The sequence below is a fragment of the Hyaena hyaena genome, unplaced genomic scaffold, assembly GCF_003009895.1.
Source record: "Hyaena hyaena isolate Hyena2069 unplaced genomic scaffold, ASM300989v1 scaffold_13, whole genome shotgun sequence".
Taxonomy (NCBI): Eukaryota; Metazoa; Chordata; class Mammalia; order Carnivora; family Hyaenidae; genus Hyaena; species Hyaena hyaena.
In genome coordinates, this window is record NW_024080645.1 from 1221861 (window position 1) to 1242082 (window position 20222).

General features: G+C 55.8%; 1 protein-coding gene across 1 annotated transcript; it reads right to left on the minus strand.

The window, feature by feature from the left end:
- Nucleotides 1–1537: 1537 nt before the first annotated feature.
- Nucleotides 1538–14176, minus strand: MFGE8 (milk fat globule EGF and factor V/VIII domain containing). The gene is made up of 9 exons (XM_039257738.1): nucleotides 14037–14176; nucleotides 11500–11625; nucleotides 11033–11164; nucleotides 8710–8891; nucleotides 8143–8298; nucleotides 7324–7468; nucleotides 3658–3842; nucleotides 2525–2680; nucleotides 1538–2326 (listed from the first exon to the last, which is right to left on the minus strand). Exons 1-9 carry the CDS (start codon nucleotides 14107–14109, stop codon nucleotides 2189–2191), a joined length of 1293 nt encoding a protein of 430 aa, XP_039113669.1. The 5' UTR covers nucleotides 14110–14176; the 3' UTR covers nucleotides 1538–2188.
- Between the last annotated feature and the right edge of the window lie 6046 nt (nucleotides 14177–20222).

Consider the following 20222-nt stretch of genomic DNA (forward strand, 5'->3'; position numbering starts at 1 on the left):
GACGGCCCACCAGTGCCCGCGGCCAGCCGGCCACTGAGACTGGCCCACAGCAGACGTTCAATGCCACGAACGGGGGTTGTGGACCTGCACAAGTGAAGCTCCGCTTCCCCTCCTGGGCCTCCAGCATCCTAGCAAAGCTCACAGCGCAGTTGAGTGCTGGGGAGGTGGGATCATCCGGGGGCACAGGTACACTGGAAAGAAGCTTCTCCCGCTCTCCGCAGGGCCCCAGGAGAGGCCAGAACAGGGCTGTGGATAGGAAGTGCTCCCACAGGGTGTCCAGAGGCCATCATCAGTCTCCAAATACAAGCCAGGCAGACCTCACAGAAGAGGTCTTGGAGACCAGAGGGAGTGGGCTGAGACCCCCAGGGGGCGGGAGCCCCATTCCCCATTCCCCATTCCCCATTCCCCATTCCCCATTCCCCATTCCCCATTCCCCATTCCCCATAGACCACAGTCTGGGCTTGTGGTCTGTTCCCGCCAGCAAGGGCAGCTCTCAGGAAGGGGCCACTTCCAGGCTACTCTTCCTCACCAATTCCAGCAAAGCCACACCCTCCCTTTGGCACCCGCATGGCCAGATCTGCCTAGGCTCAGAAAGTTCCAGAACAGGGGCGCCTGGGTGGCTTAGTCGGTTAAGCGTCTGACTTTCGCTCAGGTCATGATCTCGCGGTTCGTGGGTTCGAGCCCCGCGTCGGGCTCTGTGCTGACTGCCAGCTCAGAGCCTGGAGCCTGTTTCAGTCTGTGACTCCCTCTCTCTCTGACCCTCCCCTGCTCACGCTGTCTCTCTCTCTCTCTCTCCTAGAAATAAATCATTAAAAAAAAAAAAATTTAAAAAAAAAAAAAAAGTTCCAGAACATTCACCTGGGATACTAAGCCGATTTGATCTACCCCTTTCCTAGCTACTCTACCCCTCCCTCCCCGCCCCGATCACCAGGCCGCTGGCCTGTATGTCCCAAGGCTGTGTCCCGATTGCCCCTGCATGGGGGGCTGGGTGGGGAGGGCAGAGGGGGTACCCCTGGGGCTTTCCTCGGCCCCACAGCCCTGCTAGTGGCCTCTCAGGAACTAGTGTGCTCAGCCAGGAGGCCTCGGGACCACTTGGCAGGGCCCCACCCCCTGGAGCCTCATGCAGCTGAACGCAGCCCAGGTTCATGGAACTTACAGCAGCTTCTCCAGCCCATTGCTCTAGGTGCAGAGAACACGCCGAAAGGGAAACCCACTGGCCTCAGCCTCTCCTACTTGCGTGGGAAGGGAGCAAAGGCCTTCCTTGGAGACAGGCTATGTGTGTGCAAGGCGTGCCCTGGGCCCCTCACCAGGCAGCAGCTGTGACCCCAAGGCTGCAGGAGTCTGGGTCTAGGGCAGGAAGAACAGAGAAGAGGCCTGGGCATCAGGACTCAGTGGGACCCCCCCCTCTGGAGTCTCCCCCTTCTCCCTTTAAGCTCTCCCCAGCTAGGTGACCCCACAATACTGGGGTCAGGAAGGATGGGGGGGCGGGGAGACAGGCCAAGCCCAGGGGACGGAGCAAACATGAGCCACACAAGAGTTCAGGGGGTGATATAAATATATTCTGGAAGCTGCCTGGGCACTCTGGGGAAGAACCAGCGCAGAGGGCGCCTCCCATGCTCACCCACCCACCTGCATCCCTCTCTCTCCATAAGCCCACCCCACCCCACCCCACCCCACCCCCTTCTGTCTCTCAGGCTTCAGAGCAAGGGTCAAGAGGGGTGGGTCTCCAGGGAGATCAGGGGGCTGTGGGAGGAGGCTGGGTGGCAGTGGCAGTTGAGTGGCAGCGTGGTGCTGAGGGACAGGAGACCTTTATGTCCAGCCTGGCACCTCCGGGCCTTCCTCCAGGGCCCTGGGACCGCGGGGGCGGGGAGCACGCAGGGGGAACAGGGAGCCTAGAACCAGGAATCCAAGAGGCGCGGGCAGCCCCGGCTTCCTGCTTTGCCCTTGCTCTCCATCCCAGACCTACTCGACTCCAGTGTCTAAGAAAATGATGAGGTGGCGTGAGGGCTGGGTGCGGGGCCACAGGGTAGGGGGAGGAGAGGGGTGGGGAGAGGGCGGTGACTGAAACCCCTGCCCCCCAGTCCCCGGCAATCAGGAGGTGGGGTGGAGAAGGCAGCAGGCCACCAGAAGGGCCGGGAAGAGCAGGGCAGGGCCAGGCGCCCCTCGGCCAGGCCGGCCACACGCAGCACTAACAGCCCAGCAGTTCCACGCGCAGGGTGATTCGGTTGTGCCAGGCGACGGGCAGGATGCGCACAAAACGAGCCAGGAAGGGCATCTCGAACATGTTCTTCTTGTGGGAATTATTGTCCAAGTTGCCAGGGAAGATCTGGGGGCAGAGGTGGATGTCGGGGGGGGGGCCCAGAGCCATCCCCCCGCCCCCCTCTTACCCCCCGCCCCCCTCTTACCCCCCGCCCCCCTCTTACCCCCCGCCCCCCTCTTACCCCCCGCCCCCCTCTTACCCCCCCACCAGGCTCAGAGGGTCTCCCCCCCGGGCCCACCGAGGGTCAGCTGGCCGGACACTCACCTTGCTGTCCAAGGCCCCCTGGTCCCTGTACTCGATCCAGTTCGTGCTGTCGTTACTATAAGCAACCTTGTAGGCCGCGACATATTGGATGTGGCCAAAGTCTCGGGCCCCCTGGGTAATGATGCCCGTCACCTCCCTCTGGGAGCCCAAATCAACCTGCAGGAAAAATCAAGCACATTGTCTCTGTTTAGACCATTCCCCAGAGAGGTGGAAACAAGCAGACACGCTGCGGCAGGACTTCTAGTTTGGGGACAGCTATTTCATCTGGCTCGACCTCAGTTACCCCATCTATGAAATGGACAGGAATCCTACCACCTACTTTGTCAGACACGGTTAGACACATCACTGCAGTGAAGCTACATTTCAGAGCGGGGGGGCGGGGGGCCTTGGCCAACCTGTAGCCCATCCCCCACCCCCCGTGCAGTGAGGACAAGGACAGGGGAGACCCCGGGCGAGCTCCTGGGCACCCTGCAGAGCTGTCCACAGCCTGGCCTTAATCCCAAGGGAGTCCAGATGCAGGCAGCTCCTCCCAGAACCTAGCTGCACAGGCTAATGGCTCCTTGGGACCTGGAGCCAAAGCCCCTGCCCCCCAGTTCCTGCCCACTCGGGGGGGGGTGGGGAGGGCTGGCTCCTGTGCGCGGACAGGCTGTCCAGGTGGCACGCCGGACTAGCTGCCACCCAGCAGCTGAGGCCCAGGCAAACCCTTGCCCGCCGGGGCTGTTTCCTCGTCTATGACGTGAGCAGACAGTCTGGTTTCCTGTGACCCTCCTGGCTCCCAATCTCCTGAAATCCAAGGGCTGCCCCCACGGTGTGTCCTCACACCGCGAGTCAGGCAGAGAGACGCTGGGGTGTGCCCGCCTGGGTCGCATGTCCCTTCTCCGTCCTGTCCCTACTGTCCTCGGGCTCAGTCACCCTGGGGCAGCTGGTGGAGACGGCTCCGGTGCTGCGCACACGCACAATCATCCTCTCCAGAACCAGGAGGAGGTGGGGCACGTGGGAGGGAAAATGAACAAAGCGGAAGACAAACCAGGCTGTTCAGAGCCTCCCTCTCGGGGAGCAGAAGCCTGGGCTGGGCGGGGTGTCCCTGATCAGCCCCCCGGGTCCCGCCCAACCCAGCCCTGCGTCAGACCCACCTGCAGCCACTCGGAGGCATCGTTGGTCTGGGCGGTCCAGGCATTGAACTTGCCCTGCTTGTCCAGCCTCGCATAAGAGGGAAACCAGCCGAAGGCGCTGAGGCCCCAGGTCTTGTAGAGGCTGGAGGCCGTGATCTGCTTGTCCGGGATGGTGCCGTCCTTCATTCCCAGGGGCTCGGCACATCCTGCCGGCAGAGGGGTGTGCCGCCCGCTCAGCATCCACAGCCTCCCACGAGCGAGTGCGAGGAGACCAGGGGAGGAACTCTGGGTGCCCTGACCGGCCCTGGGCTTCCTCTTAGACAGACGGAAGCCCCTTCACCTTGGAGAGCCCACTTTGCCTCGGTCAGCTGCCTTCTGTACCCAGCCCCGCCCTCGCCTGCCTGCCCGCCCTTCAGAGGACCCCCCACTTTCCCCCTCTGCACGAAGGCAGGCCCTGCTACCACCTCCCACCCTCCTCCAAGACCTGCCTCGTGCGACACCTCCTCCAAGAAGCCTGCCCTGACCACCTCACTTGGGGGGGAACTCCTCCCTCCTTTGGACTCCGCACTGTCTCTCTCACTCCTATGGTCCAGCTGTGGTCTACAAGGCTGCCGCCCGCAACTGCGGTCAAGCACATCAGCAGCATCTCCTCCCTCCTGCGCTCACGGCTGTCATTCAATCTGCCACAAAAAAACCTGAAAGCCGACCTCCGTAACCCCATTCTATGGGTGAACAAAACTGAGGCTGAGATTCATTAATAAGCATCGTGCCCATGTCACACACAAACTCATCACCACACCACGCCACGCTGTGACCTCATCGCCGCCATCAACGCCCCCTCGCAGAGCCAGGAAGGCCTGCCTGCTGACCCGGTGATGCACAACAGTGCCTCCCCCTCCCCCCGCCCAGCAGGTGACAGTCACAGATGGCTCTTGCATCCTTGCCCCAGCAGCCCCTCCCTCAGTGTCCACCAGGGGCCGTCACACCCTCAGCCCCCAGCACTGGGGGCGCTGTCACACTGACCAGGGACGTCCTGCTCGGCTCCCTGCACTACTCCTCTGCACCTCCAGGTGGCGGTAGCAGCCAGGGCCGGGCAGAAGAGAAAACTCCCAAGAAAGAAGGGTGTGTCTCCCCCAGGCAGAATCCTTACTCCAGTCGGTCTGTCCTTGTGGGGAATTTGGGGGTGGGGGAAGCGGGCCGGAAAGCCACCCCTTCATCTGGAAGCAGGTATGTGGCTCTTTACATCATGGCCCAGACGCTTGCACACTTGGCCCTGAAGACATTTGCCTCCTGGGGCGCCAGAGAGGCTCAGGCAGGTGAGCATCAGACTTCGCCTCGGGTCACGATCTCCATTTGTGAGTTCGAGCCCCGTGTCAGGCTCCCTGCTGTCAGCACAGAGCCGTCTTCAGAACCTCTGTCTCTTTCTCTCTTTCAAAAATAAACTTGAAAAAAGAAAAGGACGTAATATAACTTATTTAAAAAAAGATTTGCTTCCCAGGAGTGCCCGTGGCTGCTAATGGTAAACCTCTCCTCGCGATGTGGTGCCCAGGCATCCTGAGGAAGTCAGACGGCCCCACCAAGGAAGATGCAGTTGGGAGGGGCATGGAGCCAAGGCAAGGACTCCGGCTCCGTCACTCACCCTGGGAAGGCCCCCCCCCCCCGCTGCCCCCCGACCGGAGAAGTGCTTCTTCTGCATTGACCCGGGACCTTGTTGCAATGAAGATGGTCTCCGCAGGTCTAGGGCAGGACTGGCACCCACATTTCTACAAGCCCCCAGGTGAGGCCCGTACTTCTGGGTCCACAGAGCACACTTTATGAGCAGAGAGCTGTAATCCACCCCACCCAGTGAGTCTACACCTGACCCAAGCCACCTTCTCTTCCCCCAGGGCTCCCCTTGCCCACATGCCCTCTGCCCTCTGCCCTCATTGTCCCTGTACAGCCTGAGGGGTTCCATTCTAGACACTCCGGTCAGGTCCTGTTCGCACTCTCCCCTACCCCCACATAGCTGCCCCTTGTTCTGAGGATAAAGACCTGGATCCTTAAAATGATCCGTACGGCCCCTAACTTGTCTGGCTTCACCCACCTCTCCAGCCTCACCACCCAGCAAGCTGCCGCTCTCTCCAGGCTCCAGCCCCACTGGCCTGCCTTTTATCCCTCAACATGCCCCAGGGCCTTTGCACCTGCCAGCTCCCCGCCTGCCCGGAATGCCCCTTCCAAGTTCTTCACATGGCTTGCTCTCTGTCGTGCAAACCTCCACTCAAAAACCGTCCCGACAGGGCAGTCCTCATGCCCAGACCTCAGGAGAGCAGACAGGCCAGCTTCCACAGCTTGCCAGGCCTTGGAGGGAGCTTCTGGGATAGGGCCATGCAGGCCACTTTAGTAGCCAAAGGCTGCAGAGCCCCCAGGCCTGTCTGTCCAGTACCAATAGCCTAAATTTCCTTTGATCAGCAGGTTATCTTTAACTCCCAATTTAAATAAGGCCCAAATGGCAATGACCCTATGACAGGGGAACACATGATGACTTAAGTTCCTACTTTAAAAGGGCAGGTCTGGGCTAAGACCAGAAAGGCAGGAGCCTGGTGCGCCCCACAGTTGTGCGAGTGGCCAGCAGGTGGCGCTGTGGCTGCAAAGAGGGGGAAAAATCCAGCCCCGCAGCCTGGCGGTCGGACATCACTTTTTCCTGCTCATCAGAAAACTGTCCCTTTCTGGTGCCCCCCATCTCTCCACCAGGGAATATCTCTGGAAAGGGCAGCAGAAAGCACCAGCTCCAACCCTATGGCCCTAGAAGCCCCCACGTCTCCTGAATGACGAGTACAGGAGATGGGGGGGTGAGTGGGTGTCAAAAGCCCAGGGATCTAGACCAAGTTTTAATCCCTACCAGCCGGTGAGCCCTTGATAGATCATTTATCTGGGCCTCACTTTTCTTATTCATTAGTTCATTTAAATGTTTGAACAGAAGCACCTAGGTGGTTCAGTCGGTTAAGCGTCAGACTTTGGCTCAGGTCATGATCTCACGGTTCGTGGGTTCGAGCCTTGCATGGGGCTTTGACCCTGACAGCTCAGAGTTGGATTCTCTCTCTCTCCCCCTCTCTCTCTGCCCCTCCCCCGCTCACATTCTGTCTCTCTCTCAAAAATAAGACCTTTTGAGGAAAAAAAAGACAGCGTGTGCGGGGGAGGGGCAGACACAGAATCTGAAGCAGGCTCCAGAATCTGAGCTGTCAGCACAGAGCCCGATGCGGGGCTCAAACCCACGAACCATGAAATCATGACCTGAGGTGAAGTCAAACACTTAAACAACTAGCCACCCACGTGTGCCAATGTTTACTGAACATCTATGATCCATGCCCCAGGGAATACAGCAGTGAACAAAACAAACTCCCTGCCCACGTGAAGCCAACATCAAAAAAACAACTAAGACTATGTGGTCTAGAAACTCATGGAATCCATCAGAATCAGTGAAAACACTCTGAAAGCTGAAGTGGTGTCTTTTTTTTTTTTTTTCCCTCTAACCAACCCAAACGCCAATGCCAGCAGACCCCTAGGCAAGACCGCCGAGGGCCAGGCGACCCGTCTAGTGGGAGCCCAGGTCCCCGGGCCTTGCGGCCGTAACCCCCAGCTCCTCTTGGCTGAGAAAAGGTGGGGCAGGGAGGCCATCTCTCAGCAAGGACCACAGCCCCCAGCACTCACCGTTCAACTCGCAACCAAGGAGCTCAAAGCGGAGAGTACAGCCCCGGTGGCAGACGACGGGCACCAGCCGCACGTACTGCACCTCCAGAGGGAAGTCAAACAGGTTGACCTTCAGGTGACTGTTGTCCATGTTACCCACAAACACCTAGGAGGAAAGGAGAGTGGAGGGATGGGGTCAGTGTGTGGGCAGCCCACCTTCCTGGGTGGCAGGAGGCGGGGCTTAGCAGAGCCGACAGGGGGGTAGCTCTTCCTCTGGCCACCCCCCACCCTCAACACAGATTCCCCTTCTCACACCTTTCTTGGTCAGCATGGGGCCTGGGCAGAACCCCTGTCTTTCGTACAAGGCCATCTATAATCTCTAGGGCGCCTCTGCAAATTAGAAAAAGGCACTCCTTTTTCAAGACCCTTGATTATAATAATTTCCCCACAGACATAAGTACACAAACATATGTCTACATTCTGAAGGGTGCCCACTTAGTAACGACCTCCTTGAGCAGTGTACAACCTGCACAACTATATGGTGGCCCTGAAGGCTCAGAATGCATTCCCACCCCCACCCCCACCCCCACCCCCCGCCATCCTCAACAGGTCACATTGAACCTTTCTGAGCCTCCTTATTCTCACCTATAAAGTGGGGCGGGGGGTATTACTGGTAACCACAGAACATGGGCATAAGCCGGGTTTCCCAAATTCTGGGAACCATAGAGCAACTGCAGACCCACCTTATGGCCAATCCAGGGTCCCCTCACTTCACTGAGCCCTCAAACAGCTCTGGAGCCCCAGAGGATGCGGACCACAGCCCTTCTCTAGAGCCCTCACCTTGTCTCCTGACCCGTCTGCGCTCTGGATAAACTGGAACTTGCGTCCGTTGACGCTGTAGGCCACCTTGAAAGACTTCAGGTACTCGGCACTCCCCGCTCGGCTGGCCCCCTGTGTCACCACACCTGTCACGCGCATCTGTCGTATCAGGTTTACCTGTGCCCAAAGCAGGGAGAACAGCACCTTATCTCCCTCTGCTCCGCAACCCCCAGAGCGGAAACAACCAAGCAGGGCAGAGGAGGGAGGGCTTTCTCATCTGGGGCTCTCAGAGCTTTGGGCCCAGTGCTCAGGGGAGCACCCAAAGAGGGACAAGCCCCCCCAAGGCTTCGCCCAGTGCTAACAGCCCCTCCCCAGCCTGGGGCCTGCTCCTCATCCAGGCCCCCGACTCCAGACCCCCTCCCCCAAGCTGCCCCCCCACTTAGATACTTTTACCTGTGGGAACCCCCGACCTTGCTACTCGGACCCCAGTTATGAACCCCAAGGTGGTGACCCCCCCAAAATGCAGACCACCTCGTCACGCCCTGTCCCCTCCCGTGACTCCGCCCACCCGAGCCCTTCTTTCCGAACCTGGATCCAGGGGTTCTTATCATAGTTGCTGGCTGTCCACGCGTTGACGATGCCTGAGCGATGCAGGCGGGCCAGCTCTGGGGCCCAGCGCTGTAAACCCAGGAAGCCCAAGTGCACAGACGAGGCAGAGATCTGCGAGTCGGAAATGGCGCCCGACTCCATGCCCAGAGGCATGGCACAGGCTGCGGGGGTGAGGAGAGGGCGACGTGGCTGTCAGGTGGCCACCCGAGTCCCAGAGGACCAGAAGACCACACAGTGTGGCCTCGGCTGAGACTCCGAGCAGAGACCAGGAAAGGGTTATGAGGGCCCAAGAAAGGTGCCCAATGAGGAGGGGGAGGGGGAGGGAGAGGGTGGGCTGGACAGTCGGTGGGGGGGGGGGGGCAGGCTGGGAGCCAGGGCTGCCAGAAGGTTCCAGGACAGGCCAGGCCGGCGCTCCTGGCATTACCAGAATCTCCTGCAAGGCTGTGGCAAGTGGGCTCATCTTCACAGGGCACCGAGAAACAATATGTTGGGGGGGGGGGGGGGACAGGTTCGGACTGACCAGTGAGAGAGAATGCTCTTCTTCGTGTCCCTGGCCCCCCAGGAGACCCACCACGCACAGCCCCAGCCCTGGCCCCCCAGGATGGCTCTGGGAGGAGGGCGCGTCAGGTGGCAGTGAACGATACCGGTTTTGTACATAAAGCACTAAGCAAATCTGCCTGGACTTTTCTACAGTCCCCCGGGCAGGACTCCTCTGGGCAGAACGTGCGTGTCGTTCTGTTTCCTCTCAGATTTTTCGCCCCTTCCAACTACTGGCCCTAACTCAGCCGCCTGCGAGGTTCTTTCCCGGCCAAGGGGCTGTCACCTTCACCAGTACCCCAAGGATGTGGTCCTAGGGGGCTGGGCCCCTCTTACCCCCCCCAGGGATCCCCCAAAGAGAAGCCAGGGACAGATCTACTCTTGATCCAACCCCCCTGCTGAGCTCACTCGCAGGGACAGTGAGGCCAGGCAGCCCAACTCCGAGTTGGCTGGGGGAGGGGCTGAGCCAGGATTTGCACCAAGGTCTGGCCTTACCCCCACGCGTCCACACTCTAAGGGACGCAAGCATGGATTCTTTGGGCCTGTGGGTCCCTGTGGGCTCCAAGAAAGCCCCACCTAACAAGCTGCAGTGGTCCCTCTGGGGCCCCCCCAACTTCTGTGGTTTTCTTCTGCCTTCTGCCCCAGGAGCTGCCGGGTCCAACCCGGGGCAGAAGGCTAGGGGGGTGATTCCAACACAGGGACACCCACGGTCACCTTGGCTCCCAACACCGTAATTAGTGGCACACCTGACCCCACCCAGGGCTGTCTGCCTTGGTGACCCCCCCCTACCGCACACACATGTATACATTCCTCTACCCAGGATCTCAAAAGACATTGGCCACATCCCCCAGCCCCAGCCCCAGCCCCAGCCCCAGCGACAGGCCCTTGATGCCACCTCTGAGCCGAAAGGAAAACAAGGCACTTTACCTGCTCTCTTCCAGGCCCCAGCACCCACCCAACTGGCCAACCCCCCCCCCCCCACCCCCCTGCAGGTCAGCAAACCTCAGAGCATCCCCACATCTGTCTGAAAGAGAACCACCCCCCCCCCCCCCCCCCCCCCCCCCGCCACCCCCACTGGCAGGCAAGGAAGAGGCCGGGCCTGGTGGGAGGGGCCCCAGCTGGGCCAGGAGGGAGGATGCGTGGACAGCCACCCCCAGCACTGTAGGCTGGGCACCCACCCAGGGCCGTTCTGTGGCTGAGCAGATAACCAAGCAGGCCGGGCAGGTCACCCCCCTGCACACGCCAGGCCTCTGACCGCCTGACCGCGAGCGGCCGGCCCAGCCCGCCCAGGCCTCTCCCTCCTCCCCGGGCTCTGGGACGAGGCCACAGTCAAACTTGGGCCAGGAACGGTCAGGCCTCAAGCCTTACTTCCTGACCTGCTGGGCCCTGCGATTAAGAAATGTGTGCGTTTTGCCCTTTTGGCAGAAGACTCTCAAGACTCCACCCTAACGCTGGGCGTCTGGTTCACGGTGACCCGGGAAACAGCACTGTGGTGACGCGACCCCTAGGGTTCCCACCGCCCTTCACTCCCCCTACAGCGACACCAGGCCTTGCCTGGGCTGGAGAGCAGAAGGCCGAACACCGAGCAGGAATTCGCCCAGGACAACAGAACGGTGCCCTCCCCCGACATGGCCCAACGGAGGCCCTGTCACACATACCCCACCCCCCATCTACCAGAGGAGGCCCGGATGCAGGGAATGAGGCTAGCGCCCGGCCTGGGCGGCTCAGGAGCTCCCTGGAAGAGCACGCACCCCCAGATACTCACTGGTCTCACAGTGGATGCCTGTATAGCCATGTGGGCACTTGCAGAAGTACTGGGTGAAGATGTCCCCCCGGTACGTGTCCTTGATCACCTGGCACTCACCATCATTGTAGCAGGGGTTTGGGATACAAGGACCTAGAGGTGAGGAGGCGGGGAAGACGGGCAGAGCATCAGGAAGGAGCTGGGGACGGGCACAGGCGGTAGCAGGTGCCCAAAAGGACCCTCTGTGCAAACTTAGCCCCCTCCCCCTCCCCCTCCCCCATCTGCCTGATGGACCCTGGGCCAGCCTGGCACCAAGAAGGGTCATATGTAGGCGAATCAGTTCAAGTGAGGGAAGCACCCAGCTTTCCAACCAGCATGGAGAGTTTCCAGGGCGATGCTGGTGATGGCGGGGGAGGTGCAGGGGACCCTGGTAGCAGGCGTGCAGGGGACCCCGGTGCGGAGTGGAGGCCGCAGCCCAAGGCAGGTACCTTTCTCGGTCTCATTGCAGATGAGGCCTGTGAAGCCTTCGGGGCAGAGGCAGTAGAAGGGGGTGTTGTCCTGGCCCAACAGGCAAGTCCCACCATTGAGGCACTGGCTAGAGTCACAGAAGTCCCCTGCAATGGCAGTCCGGATGCAGGAACAGCAAGTCATTCAGTGAATACCGGGGTGGGGTGAGGCGGGGAGCTACCGCGTGCAGGCCGGGTCCCTGAGACCGAGAACCCAGGTGTGGTCTGGTGGGCGTGGCCACAAGAAGCCACTGGACAGGGGGACAGTCACTAGGTGATGAAGAGGCTTCAGGAGCTCTGACCAGAAGGGGGCAGGAAGGGCCACCGGAGGTGTGGCTTCTGCCAGAGTTGGAAGTTTTTGCAGAGCAGACACGTGAGCTGGGTCTAAAAGATGGAGTGGAGCGTGCCAGGATGGGGAGTGAGGAAAGAACATTCTAAAGTAGAGCAGAAGCACAGGGGGCGTGTGGTTAAGTGGGAAACAGGAAGACAGAGCTGAAAAGGTAGGTAGGTAGATAGGTAGGGGCCCAGACCCACAGGGACCTTAGAAATGAATGCTATTCATTCCTCTTAATCTTCAGCTTCCACCATTTTCCCCGGGGGTGGGGGGAGCAGGAATCAGAGTTTCAAGTGTGAGAGGGCAGGGGGGAAGCCATATCCCATCCTGGGAAGGAGGACCCGGAGAAGAGTCCATCTGCAGAAATGTGGATGCCCCCTCCAGGGCAGACATGCATCTTGGGGCTACACAAACACCCTTCTGGCTCCACGGTGGGAATGTGACAGTGGTGGGTAGGGGAGAAGCCGGGAGAGCACCTAGGAGGCCGCCACAGGCCTCCTAGTGAGAAAGTCTGATGGAAGGGGTGAGGGGGACGGGAGATTTGCGAAACACTGTGGAGGTAAGAGAAGGGCTGGACAGGACTCAGAGCTTCTGGCAAGCGGGTGGGGGCCCTTCTAGCCGCCCTTAGCATCCCAGAAGGGCCGACCCCATCATTCGGAGTACGACATCAGAAATCGCTTTTGCTGCCCCCAGAGTTGTGCTGTCCCGGGGGGGGCGGGGACCACTCCTGAGATCCCAAAGCACCAGAGAGCTGGGTCCAGCTCAGGAGAAGGGAACAGAGATCACCGTTAATGAGCTCTGAAGACCTCAGAGCCCCACCTCGGCCCACGCCTGGGAGCTTAAGGCGGCTCCCAATGAGCTATTAGTCACTGGCTTTAAATAGCAGGTTAATCCCCTCCCCTGACCTGGCAGACTGGGGCTGGGGAACCGCCAGGCCAGAGTCCCGGGCCCCTGTCCCAACACAATCAACTCTTCTTGCCCCCAACCAACCGCACCCTCTCTCTCCCTTCTGCTCCAGGGCAGAGGGGTGGGTGGCATGGGGGATAAAAAGGAAAGTGAAAGGTGGCCCCGACCCCACCTAGACTGACTCAGCTGCTCAAAGCACCCAAGGTCCCTCTCCCGATCACCCTGCACAAAACCACCTTTGGGATTTCAGAGTCCTGCCTTTGGGGAGATTTCCCCCAGGGACATTTTGCCAGAGGTCAGGTTGTGGGGACAGAGAGGAGCGGAAACGGATTCTTCCGAGATCCAGCTGCCTCTCGGGGGTACGCGGAGAGCCACCGGTGCCCAAGCGCGTGTGGGAGCTTGAAGTGCTCTTAAGGCTCCGGCTCCCCGGGGGGGCGGTCCAGATTGTCACAGGGAGGCCGCTCCAGGGCTCAGCTGGGACCACTCCCTTGCCTTCTTTGAGAAAACGATGCAGCGGGTGCCTGAAGAGCGCCCACGCTGGGCACCTTCTCCCAGCCCTGGAGGGGCCGGGGCGGCCCCGGGACCAGCCTGCAAGGGGACCAGCTGTGCGCGGGAGGCCTCCCAGGCCGGGGAAGAGCCAGGAAGATAGAGCAGCGCGCCAAGGCCGCGGGAGGGAGTCCGGAGCCACCAGCCCAGGCGGCAGCCCTCTCCAAGTCCCTCCCCGCGCTCTCAGCCCCCCTTCGGGGCCCCACCCCGAGCCCCGTCCCTTCCTCCGCCTCCCCACCCCTCGCTTATCCGACCAGACACACCTACAAGCGGGGATGCAAAATTCCAATGAACAGACGTGCCGCCAGAGCTCGGGAGGGATTTGCCTAAGTTGGCTGCACGAGGCTTGGCAGTCCAAGAGTCCTAGAAACTTCCAGGTGGAAGATGCGCGAGAGTCACGCACAGTTCACCGGCCTCATTTTACAGATGGGAAAAGAGAGGTCCTACACAGCAAATTCCTTTGTTACGTGTAAGCCACATCCCGGGGGACCGCTGGGCTGTCACCCGGTGTCCGCGATCCCCGGCCACGAACGCCCGGGGCGCGGAGAGCGCATCCCCGCCCGCGCGCATCCCCGCCGGCGCCCGGCGCGCAGTCGGAGAAGCCGCCCCTCGCACGGCCCCGGCTCTCTGCCCAAGTTTGTAAACAGTGGAGCTGGAGGGAGGGCGCCGCGGCGAACTTCCGAGCGGCGCGGAGAGGAGGGGCGAGGCCCAGAGGGCGGCGCGATCGACTCACCGGAGGAGGCGAGGAGTCCCGGGGCGCAGAGGAGCACGCCGCAGAGCGCGGCCAGCAGGCGGGGGCCCGGCATGCCGTGGGGACGCGCGCACGGACCGGGCGCTTCGGCCGTGCACACCGCGGGGCTCTCGCTCCGGCTCCCGGACGGGAATAAATCAGGCAGCGCAGCACCGCCCCCGCCCGCGTGCTCCGCCCCGGCCTTCGGGAGGCGGGCCCGGGGTGGGGCTCCGCGGCCGGCGGGGAAGGGGGGCCTCGGGGGGGTCAGCGCGCCGCCTTCTACCCGGGGCCGCGCCCCACAACCCTCGTGGGCTGGGCCAGCCGTCCCGGGTCCCGGGTCCCGGGTCCCGGGTCCCGGGTCGGCTGTACAGGAAAAGGCTCAGCGAGAGAGTTGTTTAGTTTTCCGTCTTTCAATTTAAGACTTAAAAAAAGATGCTTAGCCTTTATTCATAATGAGAAAATACAAATTAAAAGCACAGGGAGTGCTAGGTTTCGATGATCAGATTGGCAAGTGCCGGATTATTACGCGCTGTTAGCGCGAGGCTGTGGGGGACCGGCCGCAGCGTGCGTGTGGGAGGCACTGTAAATTGGTTCGACTTCCCCAGAGGGCTACTGGGTAATCCCTATCGAAGTGACCGAGACCCTGAGACCCTGAGACCCTGAGACCCGAGACCCAGCAATTCCACTGAGGGGTCGTTCCACCCGAATTCACATGGGTAAAAAGACATCTACACAAAGAGATCCTAGCATATCAGAGCAGCACTTTTTGAAATGATAAAAGCCTAGCAAGGGAATTGGCAAACTTTGTCTATAAGGTGTCCCATAGAAAATATTTTAGGATTTGCTGGCTGTAAGGTCCCCAGGGCCACTCTTGGTCTATTCGCCAACTTAGCAGGGAAGCAGCTAGAGACAGTCTCCCAGGACAGGTGTGCAGTGGTTGCCTAAGGGATCGGAAACCAGGGGGTCACGGTGGGAAGAGACTCCTTTGTTACACTGACTTTTATCTAAATGATTTTTAACCATATGTAAATATTACATATTTGCAAATAATTGTAATAATGGTATTCCAGTCAGATTAGCCAAAAAGAAGAGAAAGAAGAAAAAATCCAGACATCTCCCTTACCAGCTATGTTGAGACCTAGATTAGGAGTAGAATTGGAGCTAGCTACGGGCAGAAGGCCCTTCTTAAAACCATTCAGAAAGAACAAAACTATAGGGGCGCCTGTGTGGCTCAGTGGGTTAAGCCTAGGACTTCAGCTCAGGTCATGATCTTGGGGTTTGGAGTTTGAGCCCCACATTGGGCTCTGTGCTGACAGCTCTGAGCCTGGATCCTGCTTTGGATCTGTGTCTTATTCTCTGTACCTCCCCTGCACATGCTGTGTCTGTCTCTCTCTCAAAAAGAAACTTAGAATTTTTTTAAAAGAAATTAAAGACCCAGATAAGTGGAAAGTCATCCTTGTTCGTGGATTGGAAGACTTCTGTTGTTAAGATGGTAACGTACAAGTTCAACACAGTCCCTATCAAAATTTCAGCTGTCCTTTTTGCAGAAATCAAGCTGATCCTAAAATTACTATGGAAATGGATGGAACCTGGAAGAGCTAAAGCAATCTTGCATGGGGGGAAAAAGTTGGAAGACTCCTACTTCCCAATTCAAAACATACTACAGCACTACAGCCATCAAGACCGTGTGGTCCTGGCCCAAGGGCAGACATATAGATCAATGGAATAGAATGAAGAGTCCAAAAATGAACCCGTGTGTCTACGATCAATTGATTTTCAACAAAGGGGCCAAGACCATTCAGTGGGGAAAGAGCAATTTTTTCAGCAAATTATTCTAGAATAACTAGATAAGCACAAAAGCATAAAGGCAGACTCCCTGATCACACTTATCACAAAAACTAACTCAAAATAGATCAAAGACCTACATAGAAGGCCTAAAACTATAAAATTCTTGGAAGAGAACAGATAGCATTGCCTAATCCAAGCTCACAACAATTTCTGTCTTAGAACACACGAACAACCAAAGGAAAGAACAGATTAACTGAACTGCATCAAAATGTAAAATATTTATACTTCAAAGAACACAATCAAAAAGGTGAGACGATATCCCACAAAATGATACTTGTACATTGTGTGTATGACCAGGGTCTATGTCCAGAATATTAGAATACTCATAACTTGTGACACAACAACAAAGGACAACCCAGTTTTGAAACGGACAAAGAATTTGGATAGATATTTCTCCAAAGATATACAAGTAGCCAATAAGCACATAAAAAGATGATTAACATTATTAGTCATCAGGAAAATGGGAATCAAAAATAAAAACCTCATGAGCTACCCCTTACCACACCCACCAGGGTGGCTATAATCAAAAAAGATAATAACAAGTGTTAGTGAAGATTAGAGAAATTGGAACTTTTGTGTGTTACTGGTGGGATTATAAAGTGGTGCAGACACTGAAAAACAGTTTGGCAGTTTCTCAAGAGGTTAAACAGAACGTTATCATATGACCCAGAAATTCTACTCCTGGATATATCTCCAAGAAAACTGAAAACATGTTCATGCAGAAACTTGTACACAAACGTTCATAACAACATTAATAGACAATAACTGGGAAACCACCCAAATGTCCATCACGGATGGGGGATAAACCAAGTAGCATATACCCATCTATCCATACAATGCACTATTCTTGAGCCATAAAAATAAATGAAGGGGTGCCTGGGTCGCTCTGTGGGTTAAGCATCTGACTCCTCATTTCAGCTCAGGTCATAATCTCTCAGTCTGTGAGTTTGAGCCCCACATCGGGCTCCGTACTGAGAGCTCAGAGCCTGGAGCCTGTTTCAGATTCTGTGTCTCCCTCTCTCTCTCTGCCTCTCCCCCACGCACACTCTCTCTCTCTCTCTCTCTCAAAAGTAAATAAACATTAATTTTTTTTTTAAAATACAGATGACGACAATGCATTCCAGAGCAAATAAATCACAATCCCTGAGGAGTCTAGGAATGAGTATTTTTTAAACCTCCCCAGAGGAGGCTAGTATGAAGCTAATAAGAGAACCATTGGCTAGACTCACTGAGGAAACAGACAAAAGACCTAGGCCTTGGGACAAGGGGCTGACAGGGTTTTAACAGGTGGAAGGAAGGCTAGCGAGTGGAGGGGATTTTCTTGTATGATCTGACCCATGTAGAGTTCAGTGGGCTAGTAATAGTTCCTTGGTCTGAACAGTTTACTTACCCAATACTAGAGGATTCCAGTATTATTTGGTTGGATTTTCTATCCATAGTATCATATCATGATCATCTGACAGAGGGGGTCCACTTAAAAGTTTCAGACTTTTGTTCATATACAGGAGACCAGGTATACTTTTATATTTTAATCATGTCCCTACACAATCAGAGCATATACTCTGTCTTCCAGAAACATTTTTTAAAAATTTTTTATTATTGAGACAGAAATAGAGCATGAGTGGGGGAAGGGCAGAGAGAGAGGGAGACACAGAATGCGAAGCAGGCTCTGAGCTGTCAGCCTGACACAGGGGCTCAAAACCACGAACAGTGAGATCATGACCTGAGCTGAAGTCGGATGCTTAACTGTCTGAGCCACCCAGGCGCCCCTGTCTTCCAGAAACTTAACAGAAGTCAATTAAATTGACAAAACTCGAAGGCGATGGTGCCGTGGAGAAATAAAACTTACCCAGTCGATTCAGTCCTGAATCACAGTCTGACTATAGCATGACCTACAAAACTTGACCTTGTATTCTGCTTGGGGCAAATTCACGGCAAGGAAATTACCCAAGTAAAACGCAATGTACAAAGATTCACATGGTACCACTATTTACGGTTTTGAAACACTGGTAACAGTCCGAACTGCCCAGAGGTGAAGACCTAACCTGCCAGGACACAGCCCATGTGTCTGTAACCAGTGAAAGGGTGTGGAAGTTTGCACGCAGAAGGATGTGAGCTGAAATCACGGAATGCCAGTCTACAGCCTCCATACCCACCAAGTGCACACCTTGGGTGAAAAGTCCTTCCCACAGAGACGAGTGTCTATGTGAAGACAAAAATTGAAGGGGAGTTGAGTCATGAATGGGCCAAAAAAAAAACAAAACAGGTCCCATGATTGCACTTCCAGGAACCATCATACCCACACTCACGGACAGAACCCCAGGGTCGGGGGGGGTGGTATGGCTGGGGGGAGGGGAGCTGCCGTTCAGTGGGTGCAGAGTTTCCATTCTGCAAAATGGAAAAGTTCTGGAGATTCTGTTTCACTGCAGTGCAGATGAAACACCACTGAACCGTATACTTAAAGATGATCAAGATGGCAAATTTTATGTTTTTTTACCACAATAAAAAAGAACATTAATTTTTCTTTTGTTACAAATAGTTTATGGTCAAGTTGGTTTCCATAGAACATTAATTTTTAGAAAGAGAGAGGGGTGCCTGGGTGGCTCAGTCAGTTAAGCATCCGACTCTAGATTTTTGCTCTGATCACAATCTCCTGATTGGTGAGATCAAGCCCTGTATCAGGCTCTGCGCTGTAAGCCTGCATGGGATATTCTCTCTCTCTCTCTCTCTCTCTCTCTCCCCCTCTCCCACTCATGCTCTAAATAAATAATAAAAAATAAAGATTTTTGGCTTTTTTTAAATAAAGGATCTGAGAAAGGAACAGAACAGAGAGCCCAGAAATTGACCAACACAGTCCACTGAGTTTTGACAAAGGGCCATGCAACTGTGCAGAAAGGAGAGTCTTCACAACAGGTAGCTGGGACAACCAGAGGTCTGTGTGCCCAAAAATCAAATCAAAATCAAACTTGACACCTTGTACAAAGTTTAACTCAAAATGGACCATAGACCTAATGGTTAAACACATGAAACCATAAGGCTTCTGGAAGAAAACAGAAGAAAACTTGCATTGGCTTTGGTTCAGTGACGAGTTTTAAGTATGATACCAAAGTAGGGTCCATGAGAAAAGGATCAATATACAAAATGGATTTTATCAAAAGTAAACTGCTCTGTGAAAGACCCCGTTAAGAGAATTAAGAGACTGGTAGGAAATATTCGCAAATCCCTATCTAATAAAGAGCATGTATCCAGAATAAGTAAAGAAATCTTAAAACATGAAGTTCATGGGTGGCTCAGTCAGTTAAGCGTCTGACTCTTGATTTCGGCTCAGGTCATGATCTATCCCTTCCTGAGTTCAAGCCCCACATTAGGCTTTGGGCTAACAGCACACAAAGTCTGCTTGGAATTCTCTCTCTCCCCTCTCACTGCCTCTTCCTTGACTCATGTTCACGTGTCCACTTTCTCTCTCTTCCAAAATAAATAGACTTAAAAAGAAACTTAAAAAACCCTTCCATTAAAAACAAAACAAAAAAAGACGTGTGGCACCTAGGTGGCTCAGTCAGTTAAGCATCTGACTTTGACTCCTGTCATGAACTCACTTTCATGAGTTCAAGCCCCATGTTAGGTTCTGTGCTGACAGCTCAGAACCTGGAGCCTGCTTCGGATTCTGTGCCTCCCTCTCTCTCTCTCTGCCCCTCTGCCCTTCCCCTGCTCACACTCTGTCTCTCTCTCAAAAATAAAAGATTAAAAAAACTTTTTTGAATAAGACGAAAACACAAAACCCAATTTTTAAAATGAGTAAAAGATCTACCCTGAGCATGGAGCCTGTTTAAGATTCTCTCTCTCTCCCCCTCCCTCTGCCCCTCTTCCTCACTTGTGCTTTTTCTCTAAAATTTTTTTTAATGTTTTATTTATTTCTAGGAGAGAGAGAGAGAGACAGCGTGAGCAGGGGAGGGTCAGAGAGAGAGGGAGTCACAGACTGAAACAGGCTCCAGGCTCTGAGCTGGCAGTCAGCACAGAGCCCGACGCAGGGCCCGAATCCCCGACCCCTGAGATCACGACCTGAGCGAAAGTCGGACGCTTAACTGACTAAGCCACCCGGGTGCCCCATCTCTCTCTAAAATTAAATAAAAACAATAAATGGGTGAAAGATCTAAGTGGGCAAACAAAGACCTATGGCTGGAAAAAAAAAAAAACATGTGGGTGGCAAATCTATAAAAAGGTGCTCCACATAATTTTCCATTAAGGAAATAAAAACAGCTATGTTTTTATGTTTTATGTAAACAGCAATGAAATGTCACCGCATACCTATTGGAATGGCTAAAATCCCAAAAACTTGACCAC

What these genes read in the sequence shown, in the direction of transcription:
- MFGE8 (XM_039257738.1), bottom strand. Translation starts at nt 14,109, where the DNA reads ATGCCGGGCCCCCGCCTGCTGGCCGCGCTCTGCGGCGTGCTCCTCTGC. An exon ending in CTGCAATGAGACCGAGAAAG is followed by an intron (nt 11,165 to 11,499) that starts GTACCTGCCTTG and finishes CCTCACCTCTAG; the next exon opens with GTCCTTGTATCCCAAACCCC. An exon ending in AGGCATCCACTGTGAGACCA is followed by an intron (nt 8,892 to 11,032) that starts GTGAGTATCTGG and finishes TCACCCCCGCAG; the next exon opens with CCTGTGCCATGCCTCTGGGC.